Source organism: Ursus americanus, chromosome 25 (assembly GCF_024610735.1).
Source record: "Ursus americanus isolate L20-20 chromosome 25, mUrsAme1.1.p, whole genome shotgun sequence".
NCBI lineage: Eukaryota > Metazoa > Chordata > Mammalia > Carnivora > Ursidae > Ursus > Ursus americanus.
The window spans coordinates 30,351,239-30,371,806 of record NC_142151.1 but is presented as its reverse complement, the minus strand read 5'-3'; the positions used below and the strand labels follow the sequence as shown (position 1 = coordinate 30,371,806).

General features: G+C 38.7%; 1 protein-coding gene across 1 annotated transcript in view; it reads left to right on the top strand.

The window, feature by feature from the left end:
- Positions 1 to 20,568, top strand: part of PKP2 (plakophilin 2) — an 87,975-nt gene that overhangs the window by 31,441 nt on the left and 35,966 nt on the right. The window contains exons 5-6 of the mRNA XM_087855771.1: positions 10,675 to 10,882; positions 19,587 to 19,764. Coding sequence (XP_087711897.1) covers positions 10,675 to 10,882; positions 19,587 to 19,764 — 386 coding nt within the window. The remainder of the gene's footprint in view (positions 1 to 10,674; positions 10,883 to 19,586; positions 19,765 to 20,568) is intronic.

The window sequence follows — 20,568 nt, the reverse complement described above, 5'->3', positions numbered from 1 at the left end:
TTGAAATCAGAAAGCGTGATGCTTCCAGTTTTATTCTTCTTAAGATTAATTTGGCCAGTCAGGGTCTTTTTGTGGTTCCATATAAATTTTAGTATTGTATGTTCTATTTTTATGAAAAATACCATTGGAATTTTGATAGGAAGCATGGAATCTGTAGATTGTTTTGCGTAGTATGGACATTTTAACAATATTGATTTTTCTAATCCGTAAGCATGGAATATCTTTCCATTTATTTGTGTCTTCAGTTTCTTTCTTCATTGTCTTTTAATCTTTAATGTACAGATCTTTCTCTTCCTCAGTTAAATTTATTCCTAGGTATTTTTTTAATGCAATTGTAAATGAGTTTGTTTTCTTAATTCTGGTAGTTTATTATTGGTATACAGAAATGCAACAGATTTTTGCATATCGTATCCTACAACTTTACTGAATTCATTGATTAGTTCTAGAAGAGCTTTGGGGGAGTCTTTAGGGTTCTCTATATAATGTCATCTGCAAATAATGACAGTTTTACTTTCTCCTTACCAATTTGGATGCCACTTATTTTTTTTTCTTGTCTAATTGCACCAACTAGGACTTCAGTACTATTTAGAATAAAAGTGGTCAGCGGCGCCTGGGTGGCACAGTGGTTAAGCGTCTGCCTTCGGCTCAGGGCATGATCCTGGGGTCCTGGGATTGAGCCCCACATCAGGCTCTTCCGCTATGAGCCTGCTTCTTCCTCTCCCACTCCCCCTGCTTGTGCTCCCTCTCTCGCTGGCTGTCTCTCTCTCTGTCGAATAAATAAATAAAATCTTTAAAAAAAAAAAAGAATAAAAGTGGTCAGAATGGACATCCTTCTTTTGTTCCTGATCTTCAGAAGGAAAGCTTTAACTTTTCACTATTGAGTATGATGTTAGCCGTAGGTTTTTCAAAAATCTCCATTCAAGTTGAAGAACTTGCCTTTATCTCTAATTTTACAGAGTTTTTGTTTTGGTTTTTTACTCAGGAGTGGTTGTTGGATTTTATCAAATGCTTTATTCTCTCATTAAAATATTTCTATGGTATTTATCTTAATTTTGCTAATATGGTAAATTACTTTGATTTTTAAATGTTATCCCTTCCTGGGATAAATCCCACTTGGTCATGATGTACTGTTACTTTTTAAAATTAAATTTGCTAAAATTCTGTTAAAGCAACTATGCAGCTATATTTATAAAGGGTATTGATTTGTAATTTTCTTTTCTTGTAATGTCTTAATCAATTTTGGATTGAGAGTAATACTAGCTTCACATTGGAATGTGTTCTCTCTTCTTCACTTCTCTGAAAGTTTGATAATCAAACTTAAATGTTTGGTAGAATTCACCAGTGAAGCTAATTGGACCTGAAGTTTTCTTGTGGGAGGTTCTTAACTATACTCAGGGCCTTCAGAGCATGAGATTGAAACACTGCCTACTGCAGTAAGGAGGCTAGCTAGGTTCTTAACTATAAATTCAGTTTCTTTAGTGATACAGGGCATTTGGGGCTATGTACTCTTCCCAGCGAACTTTGGTAGTTTGTGCAGTTTGAAGACTATCCATTTCATCTAAGTCGTTCTGGTGGTCTTCATTTTTTTTTTTTTTTTTTGTAGATGTTATCTGTTATTTCCCATTGCCTAAAGAATTTTTCTTTAACATTTATTCTAGTACAGGTCTCCTGGTTATTAACTATTTCAGCTTTTGTATGTCTGAAAAGGAATTTCGTCTTTGCTCTTGAGATTTCACTAGCAGTAGATTCCTAGGTTGACAGTTTTTTATTCCAGTACTTGAAAGTTGTTGCTTTTCACTTGTGTTTCTTCAGGCAAAAAATGATCTATCATCTTTATTGTTCCTCTGTGCATACTGTGTCTCTCTCCGCCCACCCAAGCTGCTTTTAAGGTTTTCTCTTCATCACTAATATTGAGCAGTTTGGTCACAGTGTGCTTTGGTGTAGATTTCCTTAGGTTTCTTGTGCTTGAGAGTTCACTGAGTTTCTTAAATTTTTAGATTTTTTACTTTTCATCAAATTTTGCAGTTTTGGTTGGATTTTTCAACCATTAATTGTTCAAATATTTTTTCTGTCCTTCCTTTGGGAACTTTTTACATACATATTTGGCTGCTCGAAGTTGTCTCATAGCTCATCCATACTCTATTCTTTTTCTCTAGTTTTTTTTTTTCCCCTGTATGTTTCCTTTTAGATCTGCTTAGTTGCTATGCTTTAAATTCACTGATCCTGGGGCGCCTGGGTGGCACAGCGGTTAAGCGTCTGCCTTCGGCTCAGGGCGTGATCCCGGCGTTACGGGATCGAGCCCCACATCAGGCTCCTCTGCTGTGAGCCTGCTTCTTCCTCTCCTATTCCCCCTGCTTGTGTTCCCTCTCTCTCTGGCTGTCTCTATCTCTGTCAAATAAATAAAATCTTTAAAAAAATAATAATAAATAAATAAATAAATAAATAAATAAATTCACTGATCCTTTCTTCTGCAATCTCATTTGGATTTGTTTGTTTTTTTCAGTTCATAAATTATCGTTTTCCTCTCTAAAAGTTAAATCTCAGTCTTTTTTTTTATATCTTCTTTTTCTACCTAACATTTTCCATCCTTCCTCAAGATTTCTGAACATATGAAAGACTGTTAAAATAGCTGCTTGAATGACCTTGTCTGCTAATTCTCATATCTGTGTGCACTTCTTATTTGCATTCCTGGAAATTTTTCATTGAATGCCAGGTATTATGAATTTTTCCTTGTTGGATGCTGGGTATTTTTATATTTCTGTAAATATTCCTGAGCTTTGTTCTAGGATGTAGTTACTTGAAAACAGTTTGATCCTTTCAAATCTTGCATTTGAGATTTTTTAGGTGGAACCAGAGCAGCGTTTATTCTAGGACTAATTAATCCCTACTTCTGCATTCTGTCTTCTCCATTCTGCTTGTGGAATTCCATTTGGGTTTTCCCTCAGCACGCTATAGCCTGAGAACTCTCTCAAGACAGTGATCTTCGACAGCAGTGGGGCTCACCTTGCTTGTTTTCCATCCCTGAGGGATCACTATCCATCATTGCTACATGTCCAGTTCTTGAAACCATTGCATGTTTTATCTGTTTTTAAAAGTTGTTTCAGGTGGTAGGCAAATCCAGTCCTTCTCACTGTTGAGTCATTATCAGTTTTGATAAATAATTCCCTAATAAATTCTCCCTGAAATTGTGTAAACTTACAACCCAGTAACATTGTGTCCCAGTGCCCATTTACATGCATCATCACAAAATTATTCTTTATTGTTTGGTTTTGTTAATCTAATAAGCAAAAAAAAAAAAAAAAGCCATCTGTTTATGGTAGAAATTTTCCTGTTTTTTGAAATCAAGACTAAGAGTTGGTCATTTAATCAGTTACAGAGAAAAAAAATTTATACACACATACCACACACACACAATTACACAGTTTGTCATAATCTTTCATAAAATATATCCATTATGTATCATCTGCAATTTTTAGTTTCTTTAAAGTGAAATGAGAACTTAGTGGCACTAATTCATCTGAGTTCAAATCCTTCTGGATTTTTACATTTTCCCTAGTCTTTTACATTAATTTTGTCCAAAAATAATTAAAGAGCTTTTTAAAGCTGTTTACCTTTTTCTAGTCTTTCCAAAGTATGCAGATCAGTTCTCAGAGAGACAGAACTCTTTTCACAGTTATATTTCATTCATTTTCAGAACAGGTAAATAAATTACATGATTACAGTAACAAGTACAGTTGGCCTAAATACATTGGTAAACACACCTAAGTTATCCTTGGAAAACATGTAACTCTACTAGTAGAAATAAGAGTTCAAAGTCCAATGTCTAGTAACCTAGCAGCTTTGAATCCATAGAGTTCACAGAGGGAATAAAGAATGTAGGTAATCCTGCAGGTCAGTTAAGTAGAGGCAGACAAAAGAGTTCTGTTGACTGTTTTTTTCTACTAAGATCTGTATCTCCTTAATGATTCGTAGGAGTTCTTTATCTATTCATAATATTATATATAATCCAGTGTTACGCATTTTCTGGCATCTTTCATCATGCAGGATTTAAAAATTCTTCCGAAGACAAATCTGTCAATATTTCTATTCATGGCATCTGTATTTTAGGTGTTTCTTTAAAAAACCTATCCCCATGTCTAGAATATTTTTTGGTTTTTTTTTTTAAGATTTTATCCATTTATTTGACAGAGATAGAGAGAGAGAGGGAACACAAGCAGGAGGAGTGGGAGAGGAAGAAGCAGGCTCCCAGCAGGGGAGCCTCATGTGGGGCTCGATCCCAGAATGCCGGGATCACGCCCTGAGCCGAAGGCTGACGCCCAACGACTGCACCACCCAGGCGCCCCTAGAATATTTTGGTTTTAAAAGCTATATAGGGGCACCTGGGTGGCACAGCGGTTAAGCGTCTGCCTTCGGCTCAGGGCGTGATCCTGGCATTATGGGATCGAGCCGCACATCAGGCTCCTCTGCTAGGAGCCTGCTTCTTCCTCTCCCACTCCGCCTGCTTGTGTTCCCTCTCTCGCTGGCTGTCTCTATCTCTGTTGAATAAATAAATAAAATCTTAAAAAAAAAAAAAGCTGTATAATTATTGGTTATTTCTCACTGCCCCTTTGCCTATGTTTGTTCCATGAGAAGAATAAGGATTTAAAAATATATATATATTTAACTAGTAATGAACTTTCTTTGTACATATAGGTGAAGAGAATTGGGCTAAAAGTTATGATGAAATTGGACTAAAAGTTTCTATGATGAAATCAGATAAATGTTTAAATCTTTTCTATTTCCAATTTTAAAAAGCTGGGCATTATTATGCATGCTTTCATTTTCTAATATGGAAATACTTGAATTTTTCTTTTGTTACTCAAGTTGGGCTAGATTTCTACCATCTCTTAAGTTACTAATTTAATTATAAATATCATTTTGCTTATATATAGGATTAATGCTGTGCTTGCATTCTTAGCTCTTATTCTAAAGCTAGGACAAACACTGGTTTTGAGAGTAATGAAACATGAAAATCACACTGAAACCTAAAAATATATATATGTATGGTAGAAAAATTTAAGAATTATGTTATAACCCAAGAACATTAACACAATCCTGCTAATATTTAGCATAGTGCTATAGTGTTTGAAGTTATGTATAAAAGACAATTACAGGGGCACCTGGCTGGCTCAGTCGGTAGAGCATGCGACCCTTGATTTCAGGGTTGTGGGTTCCAGCCCTACATTGGGTGTAAAAATTACTTAAAATATTAGGGGCTCCTGGGTGGCTCAGTCAGTTAAGCAGCTGACTCTCGGATTCAGCTCAGGTCATGATCTCATGGATCTTGAGATCAAGCCCCACCTTGGGCGCTAGGGGCTCGCCCTCTGCCCCTCCCCCATACGCACATATGCACATGCACGCTCTCTCTCTCAAAAATAAAATAAATCTTAAAAAAATAATTACAAAGTGTACATAAAGATAAAAAATCTAAATCATAAACTTTTGAAACTAGTGGCAACTTTTTATTTTATTTTATTTTTTTTTAAAGATTTTATTATTTATTCGACAGAGATAGATAGCCAGCGAGAGAGGGAACACAAGCAGGGGGAGTGGGAGAGGAAGAAGCAGGCTCACAGCGGAAGAGCCTGATGTGGGGCTCGATCCCACAACACCGGGATCACGCCCTGAGCCGAAGGCAGACGCTTAACCGCTGTGCCACCCAGGTGCCCCCAGTGGCAACTTTTTAATCCTTATTTTATTTGATTAGGACTCAGCCCATTTAACACGGTTGGTCTCTTTCTTCTTTTTGAAACTTTCTTCTTTTGGCCCAGAGTCTCCTGGTTCTTTTTCTATCTCTCTGGCATCTTTGGGTTTCTTCTGTGAAAAATTTATCTTTAACCTGTCCCTTAAATGTTCATGTTCCTTAGATGCCTTCCTGGGACTTTTCTCCCTCGACACCATCTCCTGACCTGTTTCATCCACTCCTACGACTTCTGTTCCCATATGATAAAGATTCTGATGACTCATTGCATCTCCAGCCCCTGTCTCTGCCCTGGGCTCCAAACCATGTGTCCATTTATTTCCTGGACATCCCCCTGAACTCAACATCAGCATTTCAAAAAATGAACACATTATCTTCTTTTGCTCTTCTTCTCTAGTGTCCAACACTCCTTCTAAACTTGTTCTTCCTACTGGATTGGATGGCAGGACCCTTGGTGGTTTGAGCGTTAATTCTCAGGAGTCACTCGGGGCAGGGTGAACCCAGCACCCTAGTTATCTCAGTGACCTTGGGCAAGATATTTAACCTCTCTTAGCCTCAGGATACCTACCTTTGAAGTTGAAATAATAGTCCTACTAGAAGGAATTGTGAGAATGCAGTCAGTGCAGTCAGATAATGGTACAATGCCTGCCCCGAAGTAATGAATCAGAGCATATTATTTCTTTGTAGGTGAGTGGTAGTTCACCCAAGTGGTGTGACACAAAAACTTGAACAGAGACTTTGAACTTTCTTTTATTCTTACCTCTCAACATTACTCATGTTCATGCAGTTTTTAAGACCTATTAGTACTGCTACTAAAAGTGTCTTGAATCTACCCACATCTTTCCCTCCCCCACTCAGTGCTACTGTGCTAATCCCTATCACGATGTTTAATCCAGCTGCTTCCTGGTTCATTTCCCTTCCTCCATTCTTAACCACTTCTGATAGTCGCCTAAGAGCACCAAGGGAGACCTTTCCAATAGCTGCCCCCCTTGCCTGTGGGAGAAAGGACAAACCCCTTAATTTAATCTGCAAGACCGTCTAAAACTGACCTTATTTGTATGCCTGCTTCAGATCTCATCACTGAAGTATTGACTGCCATAACTGTCTTGCAGAATCTTATTATAAACTTATATGAATTCATTACTCAGAATTTGAGAAAGTAAGAAAAAAGAAAAAACATACCCACAATTCCCACTCTTGTTATCATTTTTGTTCTCTGACTTCTTAAATGCATTTATGTACATAGCTATACTCGAATATATAGCTTTGTAGGGGGTTTTTTGTGTGATTTTTAAAAATATGCACAAATACATGCTTCTTGTTTTAAAAAAAATACAAAATAACAAGCTGCTTTCATAACTCATATGCCCTTCATTTCTTCCAAACTCCCTAATTTCATATCCTTCTTTATGTCTGTGTTTGAATGGCAAAACATAGATATTTTACACAGTTCTTTTCAGGAACACTGTATCATAAGCACTTTGTCATAACATTAGCAATATTTTGCATACCTCATATTAATGGTGGCATATTAACGATGATAGTAGTAGCTACCGTGTGCTGAGTGAATACTATATACCCTGCATGCAGATTGTTAATCTTAGATAATCTCCATTTGACTGGTGAGGGAACTATAATGACTAATAAAATATCGGTCGGTTCTAACATTGCTCTGCCTCTCCCATGGAAACTTCAACATAAGGATATGTGACAATCATTAACCAGTCTTCCCTTTTGTTGGACATTTATGGTTTCAAATTTTTCACTATTATAAATAATGTAGTTACAATTATGTGTGTGTGCATTTCAATTTATTTCCTAGTGAAGGTTATTAGAAGAGAATATTTTTAAAGTTTTTGACACATATTGCCAATTGCCTTCCTGAAAGTTTATACCAATTTGCAGGGAGTGATTAATTCTAATGGGAAGAAAAGAGAGAAGGGGAGTGACATTTCACGGAGGTGACATTTGAGCCTGCTCATGCAAAATGAGTGGGGTTTTGCCGGAAGTGAGGCATAGTGGTCAGAGCGTTCCAGACGGGAAAGAAAAAGAGAGCAAAGGCACCAGGGCATAAGGGAGCTCTTGCCCCAAAGGAGTCAGTCTGTTCCCTCTGCTCATTTGCCACCAGAAATCCTCATCTTTTATTTTATAGTTGGCAGGAAAGAGAATCAGAATAGAGCCCTTCCATATATTTAGAAACCATCTCAAATGAAAGCTCTTTTGAAGTTCTGAGACATTCATGTTAGTCTGTTTCTTGTCTCCTTTCCCCAAAAGGACGAACAAATCCCCTGAGGATTCAGTATAACTGGGAAACACATGCAACCTCTCTGGTCCCATCTGCTTCCCTGAATTTAAAGGGGGCAAGGACAGTACATTTGATGTTGGTCCTAATGAACAGAATCCGTCACCAACCGTCCTTCTAGTTATATCCAATAAGGAGAATATCATCAACATTTGATATTGATTTTGTATCATTCTGCTTGATAAAAATGGATAAAAGTAATTAAAGTCTATTTTTCAATTTGAGCTAGGTGCTAGACACTAGAGACTCAAATTCTACAGTAACTAGAGCTGCAGCAGATTTCAGCCTTTATCTGAGCCTGGTGTGTCTGCAGTGCCTTCTTTCAGGGCTGGAGCAAGTGCTGAAAGCCAAAGGGGTAGAGGTGACAGGGGAAGGAAAGCCTGTCTTCCGCCACCCACCCCCATCAGGTCAGTGGAGGCTTCCATATGCCACTTTGGCTAATTCTGTAATCGCATCTGGAAATGCAATATGGCCAGTAAGCCACTTCGCATCATATTTTGAAGAAGGCAACTTATAAATTATAAAGTAAGCAATTAAATATTTCTAAAGTTTAGACTACCTTCAGGACAAACAGGATTTTCTTTTCGCACCTGATGTTTATACTGCTCGTGTGAAGATTTAGCATAACTGGCATTTATGAAGTTTACAGAGTATACATTTAACCACTTTAAAACCTAACTATGAAATAGAAATTGATGGAATTAGGGAAACATTTGAGTTACAGTCTATTTTAAAATAAAGTGTGCCTTTCTGCTTTTAAAGAAGTGTAATAATGGAAATAGATGAAGTGAGCAAATAGATGATCTGTGGGACCAGAATTAATTGATAGCTAGGAAATCTTTCTCATTAGCGTTGTCACACAAATATATAAGAATGGCTCTAGACATAGCCCAACAAAATTGCTGTGACCAGTCTACCAACTGTGTCCTGTTCTGCAAACGAATGGCTCCTCTGAAGGGAGCAATAACTGGAAGTGGTCCTCCTCATTACTACCAGTGAAGCCTTAAAGGCACCAAAAGACTACTTCTCTCTCTCTCTGTCTCTTTTAAGGAGTGGGGGGGTGGGCAGAAGGAGAAGAAGAGAGAGAGAATCTTAAGCAGGGCTCCATGCCCAACATGGAGCCTAATGGGGGGCAGGACCCCACAATCCTGAGATCACAACCTGAGCCTAAATCAACAGTCAGATGCTTAGCCAACTGAACCACCCAGGGGCCCCAAGAGTATTTAATCTATTAAGGTTCTTAACAAGCTATTAATTGGAAAACATATATAAAACTCTTAACACCTGGAAGTGGGTAAAGGAAGCCTTATCTGTGTTTTATTATTATTATTTTCAAGCCTTGACTTTTATTCTTGCCTTGCTAGTCTTCTTTCCAATCCTAACAAAGGAAGATGTCACATTGGAAGATTATGTCTTAAATACCATTTATCTGTCTATGAAAGGGAAGCTGGAGTTTGATGACACATAGAAAATATGAAGAGGTGTTATGGGGCCCCGGAGCATGAACTGTTGTGCAGTTAGGGCATCATTTGTAGGTGATGAACTTGATCTGAAAGGGAAACTCCTGCCCATTCACAACAACAGTTATGTCCTAAAAATTTCTGCATTAAGATGGTGAAAATGACTGAGATCTTTACCAAAAGTTCTTACTAAAAATTTCTGGGGTTGCCTGGGTGGCTCAGTTGGTTAAGCATCAGACTCTTGGTTTTGGCTCAGGTCATGATCTCAGGGTTGTGAGATCGAGCCCTGCATCAGGCTCCACACTCAGCCCTCAGTCCTCAACTTAACATTTTTCTTCAGCAACCCCGTGTCCACCTCTTGATTTTTTTAGATAATATTTGCAGCCTGAAATAGAATATCACTTTGCTCAGATTGCCATTATTGACCTCTTCTTGAACAACCATCCATTTCAGAATCTAAACCATCTATTTTTCTGTTCCTTGTTCTGGCCCTTTCTGTAACAGACAGCACATTCTTCCTTGCATATTTGGATAGGAGAAATATTTTTAAAATAGCATCTCAAAAAGTGTAAAGTTATATTATTTACTGAAATGAAAATGCTTGCATAATTTTTATATAAATCTTTTTAAATACCCAAAGCAATTGATCATAAAAATAGCTGGCATTTAGGATTAGTTTGCGTTGCTACTACTGTTGCTATGGTAAGTGAATCTTTATTTCTACCATTAATGAAGGTGAGATCTGTTTGTTTATATTGACTGTAAAATTCTGTCCTGGAAAAAAGCACTCATGTAATGGGCTGTTCTTCCATAAAACTCCTCATTCCTTGCATTCCCAAGTCTGTTCATCTTCATTATGCTTAAGGCTTTTATAACTTAACTCTTTCTATCCACTTCACTGTCATTTACCCACCTCCTGTCACTTTCCTTTCCCCTTCAATTATCTCCTAGGTTTCAGTCTTCTCAAATTTATTGTTAGCTCCTCTGTGAGAAGTACTCCCTTATAGCAGGTGTGTGCTGTATGCTGTGAGTCTCCGGTTGTGTCTCTGTTGTTGTTTGGTGGGAGTTCCAATCCACATTAGTGAACTTCATCTGTTCATTCATATTACAACCAATGTCTTTAACGCCACATCAGAATAAATACCTGAAATACACATCCGCTTCTTCCCCAGGTTAATCAGCTTCGTGGCATCCCCAAGCTGCTGCAGCTCCTAAAAGTTCAGAATGAAGATGTTCAGCGAGCCGTGTGTGGGGCCTTGAGAAACTTGGTATTTGAAGACAATGACAACAAGTTGGAGGTAGCTGAACTCAATGGGGTACCTCGGCTGCTCCAGGTGCTGAAGCAAACCAGAGACTTGGAGACTAAAAAGCAAATAACAGGTAGTGTTTATGGAATATTAAAGGATGTAGAACAGGGTACCCCAGCTGGATATGTTATGCCATCTGTTTTTTCTTAAGCTTCCCAGAACCAATGATTGACGGGCTCATCATTATCTGAGAGGTGGCTTTCAAGGCACATTGTCACCCTGCTGAGTTAGACCACAGATTCAGGTCAAGTTTGAATTCCTTTTTTTCTGAAGGAGAAATTGTTTTGAGGCTTTTGCTCAGTATTTTTCATTAAAAACTGTGACTTTGACTACATGTTTTTAAAACAACTTTGCAAGACACGCTGCCTGGAAATCATGCATCAGTTTACTAACAGCCAGCTGTGTAGTTGAGGACGTGTGAGGTGTGAGTATTGTCTTGGGTGTCCAAGGCATGCATTCTGAAGAAACTCAATAGGAACCACACCCAGTTATTTTTATTAATACTCAATAATCCACTCCCTGGATCTATTCGAAGAAAGCAAGTCAGGAAGTCAAATAGTGCCTGAACGTAGAGGGTCAATTTAATCAAATAGTCAGAATACAAGAAGTGTTGTTCCCCAATCTTTCCATTGCCTGGACCCCTCAAAATACCTGCTCCCTAGCCCACCCACCCCTGCACCCTAAAAAAAAGAGAAAAAGATGAGAGTGGCTGGATGTGGTTTTTTTTTTTAGTTCTCTACTTTATATTTCAAAATACTGATTTGCACAAATAAATATCTTCTTTCTGCCCAAGAGATTAGAAGGATGAAATAGTCTGATAGCATTAAAGCAACAGTTTTAGTAATCCTTGAAACGTGGAGAAGAGAGACCTAGATTCATTTAAATGAATAGTACATGCAGTAGAGGAGAAAATCGTTCATCGGTGCCTTTTTTTTTATAATAATATCTTTTTATTATATTATGTTAGTCACCATACAGTACATCCCTGGTTTTTGATGTAAAGTTCCATGATTCATTAGTTGCGTATAACACCCAATGCTCCATGCAATACGTGCCCTCCCTAAGCTCATCCTCCTCGCGACATCGCCATCAGCTCCCTGCTGGTTCTCCCTGCTACATTACAGACTGCGATTGTCAGTAGGATTGCCCTGGGGAAACTTTAATTAAGTAGCTTCAGTGGCCCAGGTGGGAAACATACATTTTTAATTTAATTATCACGGAAAGGTTTTGAGGTATTTTTTAGGTATTATTGGGTGATTAAATCTCACTTTTATAGATGAGAAAAAGAAGGCCCAAAGAAGTTAACACTTTTTAATATATCCTAGAAAAGTATTTTTAAGTAATAATGCTTGACAGTGTTATTTATTTTAAGAGGAGGTATTTCACAAATATTTTAAATTGAATATGTTCTATACTTCTGCCATGTCCCCTTTACCATACAACAGTTCTTTTTTCTTTTTTTTTGAATTTAAGGATTTATTTATTTGTTAGAGAGAGAGAGTGTGTGTGCCCGCAAGATAGAGCACAAGCAGGAGATGGGGAGGGAGTGGGGGAGGAGCAGACTCCCTGAGGCTGAGCAGGGAGCCCGACTCGGGGCTCTATCCTAGGATCCCGGGATCAAGACCTGAGCCGACGCTTAACTGACTGAGTCTCCCAGGCACCTTCAACAGTTCTTTTTTTTCTGTAGAAATGTTGTCATTCTTTTTTTCTGCAGAAATGTTGTCATTCTATCTTCTCTGCTCATTTATATCTTAAAATAATCACATATTTTTCTATCTTGATATATTTTAATTTTATAAAACTTTATGAAGGACTGTACTATGCTGCCCTTCTGCCAGCATGCTGTCATGTCCCATGAGAAATTTCCTTCCGTATTTATGACTTATATTAAAATACGTACAGAAATTAAGAGTGATCTCACTCATTCATTGATTCATTCGTTCATTCAGCCGGCATTTACAAGGCTGCCTTCAAGTGCCAGGGAATGAGAATCAGTCTAGAGAGGCTATAGATGTTCTTTTCCCTCTACTAAAACATGAACGATTATGTAATGGTTGGTACTTTAAAAAAAAAAAAAAAAAAACCAAACCTCATAATTAGAACCTAACATTTCCTTCATTAAAACATAGTAATGACAACCATAAGAGAGAATCAAACAGATACACTGTTTTACAGTCGAAAAAAGACTTCACAAAGGAGGTATGTTTCCTTGTGGACTTTAAAAGAAGCATAGGATACTCTTTGGACTGGTGTTTTGAAGGAGAGTGAAAGTTATTCCCAGCAACGTGAACATCATTAGCAAAGCGAAGAAGCAAAAAGAAGCTGCTGGTCATTTAGAGGGAGTTGGATAATAGAGTATTGAGGTTAGGGCGTATTGTAGCTAGAGAGCTTGGGAGGATTTGTGGGTGTGTGTCAAGGAAGTAATCCATTGAACCACACTTCCTCTTCTTTTGTTTAGGCAATAGGAAACTACGGTCAGAGAGCGTTCTGTGGTATTAATGCCATAGAAACCTTATTCAGTTATCTTTAGATAATCTACAGAGCTGATAAATGGAGGTTTATTGTGCAGTTCTCAGGATTTCTAGAACAAGCCAAACACCCCTACCAGAGGGTGCTCATTACATGCTAATTGAATTGAGTTGATGCTTGAATGTTTGATACAAATCCTTCCAAATAACTTCCTTTAGCTCTATTAATAGAACAGCCAAGTAAGTGCTTTCAGGGCCTCAGAAATAAACTGTTGACTTAATGTAGATATGTCTGATCTTTGTTTAGAAACACAAAGCGAACAACAATATATGTGAATCTTTCCTTGTCTATTTGGTGAACATCTTATAATTGAGCCCCTTTTACAGGCTAGTCACTAAGTTAGGACTTTCCATTTTTCATCTTTGTGCCCCCTGACATCTCCATAAGGCATTATTGATGATTTCCACATGATCAGTGTGACACGCAGCAGGGAGAAGTAGATTGCCCAGGATTACACAGCTAGCGGAGCACAAGGCCCAGAATCTAGCTTTATCTGGGTGTTTTGCTCCATGAAAGTGGCTCCCACCCACTGCTTTTGGGGCAGAGAGTGACTCATTTTTACACTTTGGGAAAGGGCTTGTCTTTAAGAATCGCAGATCAGAGAGCTCCTTCACTCCTCTCTGAGCTTTCCTCTCTCTCCACTTACCACTGACGTGCTTCGGTCCTCTTCACGCCCCTGGTGTACTGTTGCATCACTTCTTACCCACCCTCTGATTCAGTATTGCGCATTCCCACTTGATCCACCATTCTGCTCCTAGTTATTTCTTTCTCATATGAAAATACTGCCCCATTACGTCTAAGATAGTCCATACTGTGGAGTATGCCACACAATTAATTTTATGACGTGAGCCTGGTAACCGTGGGCAGCAGTGTCTCCTTTCATACCCTTCCAGCCCAGCTTCTGAAATCCTAGAGGATTAGCTGGTCTGTTCCATGTCTTGGTATCTTTGTCTCTGCCGTTTCTTGGACTAGAATCCTTTCCACACCTTGACCACCTGGTGAACCCTCTCAAAAGGCATCTTTTCCTCTGAAGCATTTTCAGATGCCATCCCATCATACCTTACTCCCTGTCTCCTGCCATCCCCCCAGCGGAGTTGTGAAAGAAGGGGCTTCTAAAGAACTACTTCTGCATCCTTTAATATTAGGATGCCACTTACTTCATTTGTGGCTGTATGCAATAACAACAGTGCATCTCCTCTAAGTTTCTCAACAACTGTGGCTGTCTGATTGAATATGTGAAAGAGACTTGTGAGCGCCTGGGTGGCTCAGCCAGTTAAGCGTCTCCGTTACAGCTCAGGTCATGAGCTCAGGGTCCTGAGATCCAGCTCTCTGCTCATTGGGGAGCCTGCTTCTCCCTCTGCCTCTGCCCCTCCTCCTTACTCTTGCTTGATTTCTCTCATGCTCCCTCGCTCCCTCTCAAATAAATTTTTAAAAAAATCTTTAAAAATAAATTAATTAATTAATTAATTAATTCTTTGAAAAAAGAGAGAGAGACTTGTGACCTGGGAATATCTAGATTACACACAAATAAGAGAATGAAGTGTGTTTTCTGGTAAGACCCTGATTTTTCTGGCCAAGATATAAAACAGTTAACCATCTGATTTCTATATATGCATAAAAGAAGCACCAGAGCTTTGTTCATTTGGGAGAGAACATCAACTCACTGACCTTCCTGGCTTTTTCAGTACCAGCCTAGGAGGGAAGCTCTTTCCTTTTCAGATGAAAAGACTTCAGGATCAAAGACTTTCCCTCTGTGAGATTGTTCCCCTCCCTTACCAAGCGAGCGTGGTAGTGTACTTTAATCGAAATGAGAACAGTACATACTGATCTCAGAGGTTCATCTTCAGGGTCACTGAGTAATGAGCACTTTCAGGAGTGAGTAGGGCTCTGCCTTGGGAAGAATGAAGCAGGAGATTCTTGTCCTTCTGCATGTTACATAAGGAAGGGTCGGGATGATGATGAGATTTGTTGAAAATGCATATTGACCTCTGCACATTTTATGGAAATATGTAATTGGATTGCTGTTTTTTAATAGCAGAAACATTTTACTGTAAAATATTCATTACCTTTTAAAAATAAATGTATGTTATTTTTTTCTGCATTTGTAATGTGCAAAAAGTTACCTTGGGTTCATATATAACTTGGAATAAATGGCCTTTGCAATAGTGTGGTACTTCAGGTAAGATTTACAAAACTTAGGTGAAAAGAGTATATACATGCAAGGGAAATTACTTAAAAAAAAAAAATCCTCCTGTTCTGTGATCACTTTGCAAAACGAGGTTAAACACACTAGTTCCCCTTTTTCTCCTCCTGCTCCTCCTCCTCCTTCTGCATTGATAACAGGGATTCATTTAATCATAATGCTTGCAATTTTTGCTGCCCAAGTGTCATGCAGACTCTGTTAAATAATTGTATTTCTAGTCCTAAAGGGCAATATTAATAAAACATGGATTTTAATATCTTATAAGGTCCCTTTACTAAAGTTAGCTATTTTTTTTTTTACAAATATCACAGTTGGCAATAAATTTCTGGATAATGCAGTTATTATTATCTCTAAGTGCTAATTATTCAAAGTATGTCCTTACCAGAATCCATTTCTCTTTCTTTTTGGCTCAAATGAGAACTTAGTGATAGAAAATGACAGGCTTATCAGCTGCAACAAAGAACTATAATAGAGATCTAGGTGCTATGAATAAATTAACCAGAAGTTAAAGGTCAGACCAATGAAAACCTAAAACCTAATACTATCTCAGGGTATCTAGAATCAAGTCATTGAAAGGAACCTCTATCAGGGGTCATCTGGTCCATTCATTTCTCAGTGCCAGAAATGGGAATCATTTTAAGTAATCTTTTCGCCCAGTGTGGGGTTCGAACTCATGACCCTGGGATCTAGAGTCGTATGCTCTACCCACTGAGCCAGCCAGGTGCTGGGAATCATTTTTAAAATACAGATTCCTAAGATCCATCATGAGATTCTGGCCAGTAAATTTGGGATGTGGCCCAGGAATATGTGATTCTGATATGCCACTAGGTTCATTTGGAAACTGCTAGTCTGTGTAACTCTCTAGCTTTGGGATAAAAAAAGAAAAAAAAGAAAAAAAACCCTTGTCAGCGTTTTCATTAAGGATGAGCTCATTTTTATCAGCCCCAGTGACAGCTGAATCTTACAAGCAGATCTTTCTGTTTTCTTCAAAGCTCTCTTAGAAGTTTATATTTTCAGTGAGCCAGAATCTTTTCCCCTAGAATTTTCTACTCATTAGTTCTGGTTTCGCCTTCTTATAGTCACAAAAAAATGATATCTAGCTGTTAAAGTTGCATTTCTTTCATTACTAGAGAAAATGCTTTCCTATGTATAGTAGATCATAATGTTTTTTAGCTTGGGTTAATTTTTCTACTAGCAATTGAATCTTTAGTGATTTATAAGAACTCTATATATTAATGATATTAACCTCTTATTGTCATACATATTTTCCCAATTTATAACTGGTCCTTTATTGATTTTGTATGTACAGGTAGGGGGAGTGTCTAAGTATATATAATCCCGAATCTCTAGTGAACACTAAGCTCCTTCCTAGCTTTGTGCCATACAAAAATTTGGCAGGCATGACATTTCTATACGATATCCTACATTAAAAATTCAAAAATTATACTGACACTCCCAAAACAGATTCTTTTATAGAAGTAATACTGCATGCCAAGCTATAAAGGACTGTTGAAGGAAAATTCCACTCCCTTTGTTTAAAATTAATCCTCTTCTGGTTTTTGTTGTAAGGTATACTTTTCCTTTGAGTGCCCTGTGTGGTCCTTTTTAAAAAGAGGAAATGTCATTATGCTTTATGTTTTTAAGCCTCTGGCAGGCAGGGACTGTTAATTTGTTTGTTTATTTAAAACAGGAAGCTTTTTTTCTTTTTCCTTTTCTCTCTTTTCTTTGTAACTCTCTTTAGTAGCTTAGTAACCACACAACTCGGCCACCTCAGACCTGCCTCTAAGTTGTTTTCAACCACCTTTGAAGTTTTCTTTTGTCACTCCCTCGTCCAGTGCCCCTCAAGATGAAGTGGGAGGAATGAAGTCATTGTGTTGCAACACCTGGGGCTGAGGGACACTGCTCCTGACTAATCCCTAGCTGGAGTTGGATCAGAAGACCTCCTCCTGGGCCAGAATGCCAGTCCTCACAGGACACCAACCCAGTGTCGCTCTATCTGACAGAAGCTCAGTGTAGGCTGCAGTGGAAATTTGGTTATTGGTTCAGAAATTACATACTGGTACACAGCCAAAGTAAATTGATTAAGGTCAAAAGACTGTGTTTGGCCTCGAGTGTGCTAAATGGAGGGCCAAATATTAGTATGGTTGAATAATTAGCAAGCTTTAACTGCACAGATGATTATTTCAGTCATTAAAATCAGGGGTGATGATATCACCACATAATTCAGCCCAAAAAAAAGCACCTTTGCTTTTTTCACAAGGTAGATGGTCCTGTATACTTGTTCTTCCTTGTTCTTTTATGCAGACAAAGCAGTATTACTGACTGGGTGGTGGAGGGATGAATAGGGAAGAAAATCAAGATCCCTTCTCTTTCTGCCGCCCTGGGTGCTAGTGCGTGAGTCATTTACTGAGGTACGAAAGAAGGCGAGGCGACTTGACATGTCCCGCGAGTCACTGGAATAGCCAGTGAGAGGTGCGTAGTCCTTCCACTGAATCGGAAGTATTTGAATGCCAAATCTGTGCGAAAAACAAATCCTAAACGTATGTCCCACTTTGTATTCTCTCTGAGATATCCAGCTTCAGGCTCTGTCTCACAAATGCCCTGGAAAGTACAGTGTGGGGGCGCCTGGGTGGATGAGTCATTAAGCGTCTGCCTTTGGCTCAGGGTGTGATCCCAGGGTCCTGGGATCGAGCCCGGCATCGGGCTCCCTGCTCTGCTGGGAGCCTGCATCTTCCTCTCCCACTCCCCCTGCTGGTGTTCCCTCCTTGCTGTCTCCCTCTCTGTCAAATAAATAAATAAAAATTAAAAAAAAAAGAAAGAAAGTACAGTGTGCTGTTATCTTAATTTCTTTCTGAGTCAGCTTATATAGCCTTTCTCTTTAATGGTGGGTCAGGGGGAGAGGTTTCAAGAGGAAAGGGAAAGTTGAATGAGGACAATGGTACCAGCCTCAGACCAATGCTTTAGGCCATACACGTTGGCAAATAGATCAAATACTCTTGTATCTCCTTCACTGCCAAACTATAATATAGGAAATACATGAGGTAGCTAGCATAAATTCCAGGAGGACAGACAGTCTGTCACTGGGTAGGATTTAATAAATATTAATTGGTGATGTTGGTCAGCCTACTGGTGACAGGCATAGGTATAGGCAAAGACTTTCTGTGGGCCCTTCCTGCTCTCACTGGGAGGCGAATATCAGGTGGAAGTTGCAGGTAGTGGGGAGCAGGAGGCAGAGGGAGATATTCTCTCCCTTCTTCTACAGGAGAAAAAATATGACCCTTCAAAAACACTGAAGTCTTGGGACGCCTGGCTGCCTCAGTCGGTAGAGCGTGAAGTCTTGATCTCGTGGTTGTGAGTTCGAGCCCCACACCGGGTGTAGAGATTACTTAAAAAAAAAAAAAAAGGGATAATCTTTTTTAAAAAAATAAAATAAGGGGCGCCTGGGTGGCTTAGTCGTTGAGCGTCTGCCTTCGGCCCAGGGCGTGATCCTGGAGTCCTGGGATCGAGTCCCGCATCGGGCTCCTCCGCTGGGAGCCTGCCTCTTCCTCTCCCACTTCCCCTGCTTGTGTCCCTTCTCTCGCTGGCTGCCTCTCTCTCTGTCAAATAAATAAATAAAATCTTTAAAAAAAAATAAAATAAATAAAAATAAAAACATCGAAGTCTTTATTAAAATAAGATCATTTCCAGTCTCCACATTGGTGAGACCAGAATTTATTATCTCAGTAAGGTCAGCTTAATGGTGGGATCTTTTAAGAGAAACAGCATCAACGTTAAAGGATTTCTAACTTTCATTCACATTCCTGACTAATTTGAACCTGCATAATTTTATATCATAATCTCTCTCTCTCTTTCTCTTTTTGGATCAGCTTCATTGCCATCTAACAAATTCTAAACGGATTATTTCGGTTGGGAGAGGCGCTGTCTCCCTCACCCTTTTCTCCAAACAACCAGCCACAGACCTGGGGATGCTGGCCTTAACTCATCTTTTCAGTAGTATTTTTGACCCATCCCTGCACTGTTTTGATAGTACTCTTTGCTTTTCTAGGTTTGCTGTGGAATTTGTCATCGAATGACAAACTCAAGAATCTCATGATAACAGAAGCCTTGCTTATCCTGACTGAGAATATCATCATTCCTTTCTCGGGGTGGCCAGAAGGAGACTACCCCAAAGCAAACGGTTTGCTTGATTTTGATATATTTTACAACGTCACAGGATGCTTAAGGTAATGCCACTCTACAAATCTTTTCTCTGTATACCTTACATACCGCATCCAGGTTTCTAAAGCTCTATCCCATTACCCGGAGATGCAATAAGAATTATAAAGATCACGCTAAATACAAGAAGCACAAGAAGTGCGTCATTGCCCGTTGTTCCCAATGGGGCATGTAGAGACAATGAGAAAGGTAAAGTAAGAACAGAATATTGTCTTAGGCATGTTTGGTTTCAGCAGCTACCCACCTTAGCTCACAAGAGCGAGGATGTCAGTTCCAATAAAGAAAACAGATCTGATCTGAATACCCAGAATCCCATGCAGACTGGCCTTCCCTATCTCCCAGGGTTTAAGGTAGGCTCCATGCTATTTTTTAAGTCACAAAAATCTAATTTACTGACATGGTTAAAAAAATAATTTTAAACCTAATGTTTTTATTCTTTTATACATTATATTAGTTTCAGATGTACAACATAATGATTCAATATTTGTATATATTGCAAACAGTCACCACAATGAATCGAGATAACATTCATCGCTATGCATAGTTACAGAATTTCTTTTTTCTTGTTATGAGAACTTTTTAAGATTTTTCTCTCTTGGCAACTTTCAAATATGTAATACAGTATTATTAGCTGCAGTTGCCATGCTGTACATTACCTCCCCAGGACTAACTATTTGTTTGTTCATTTATGGCATATGAAAAATATATTTCCATTATGGTTTCTTTGGACTTTTTTATTTTATGACTAGAAATTTGTACCTTCTGACCCCTTTCACTCATTTTTGCCCACCCCTCCTTGCCTCTGACAATCC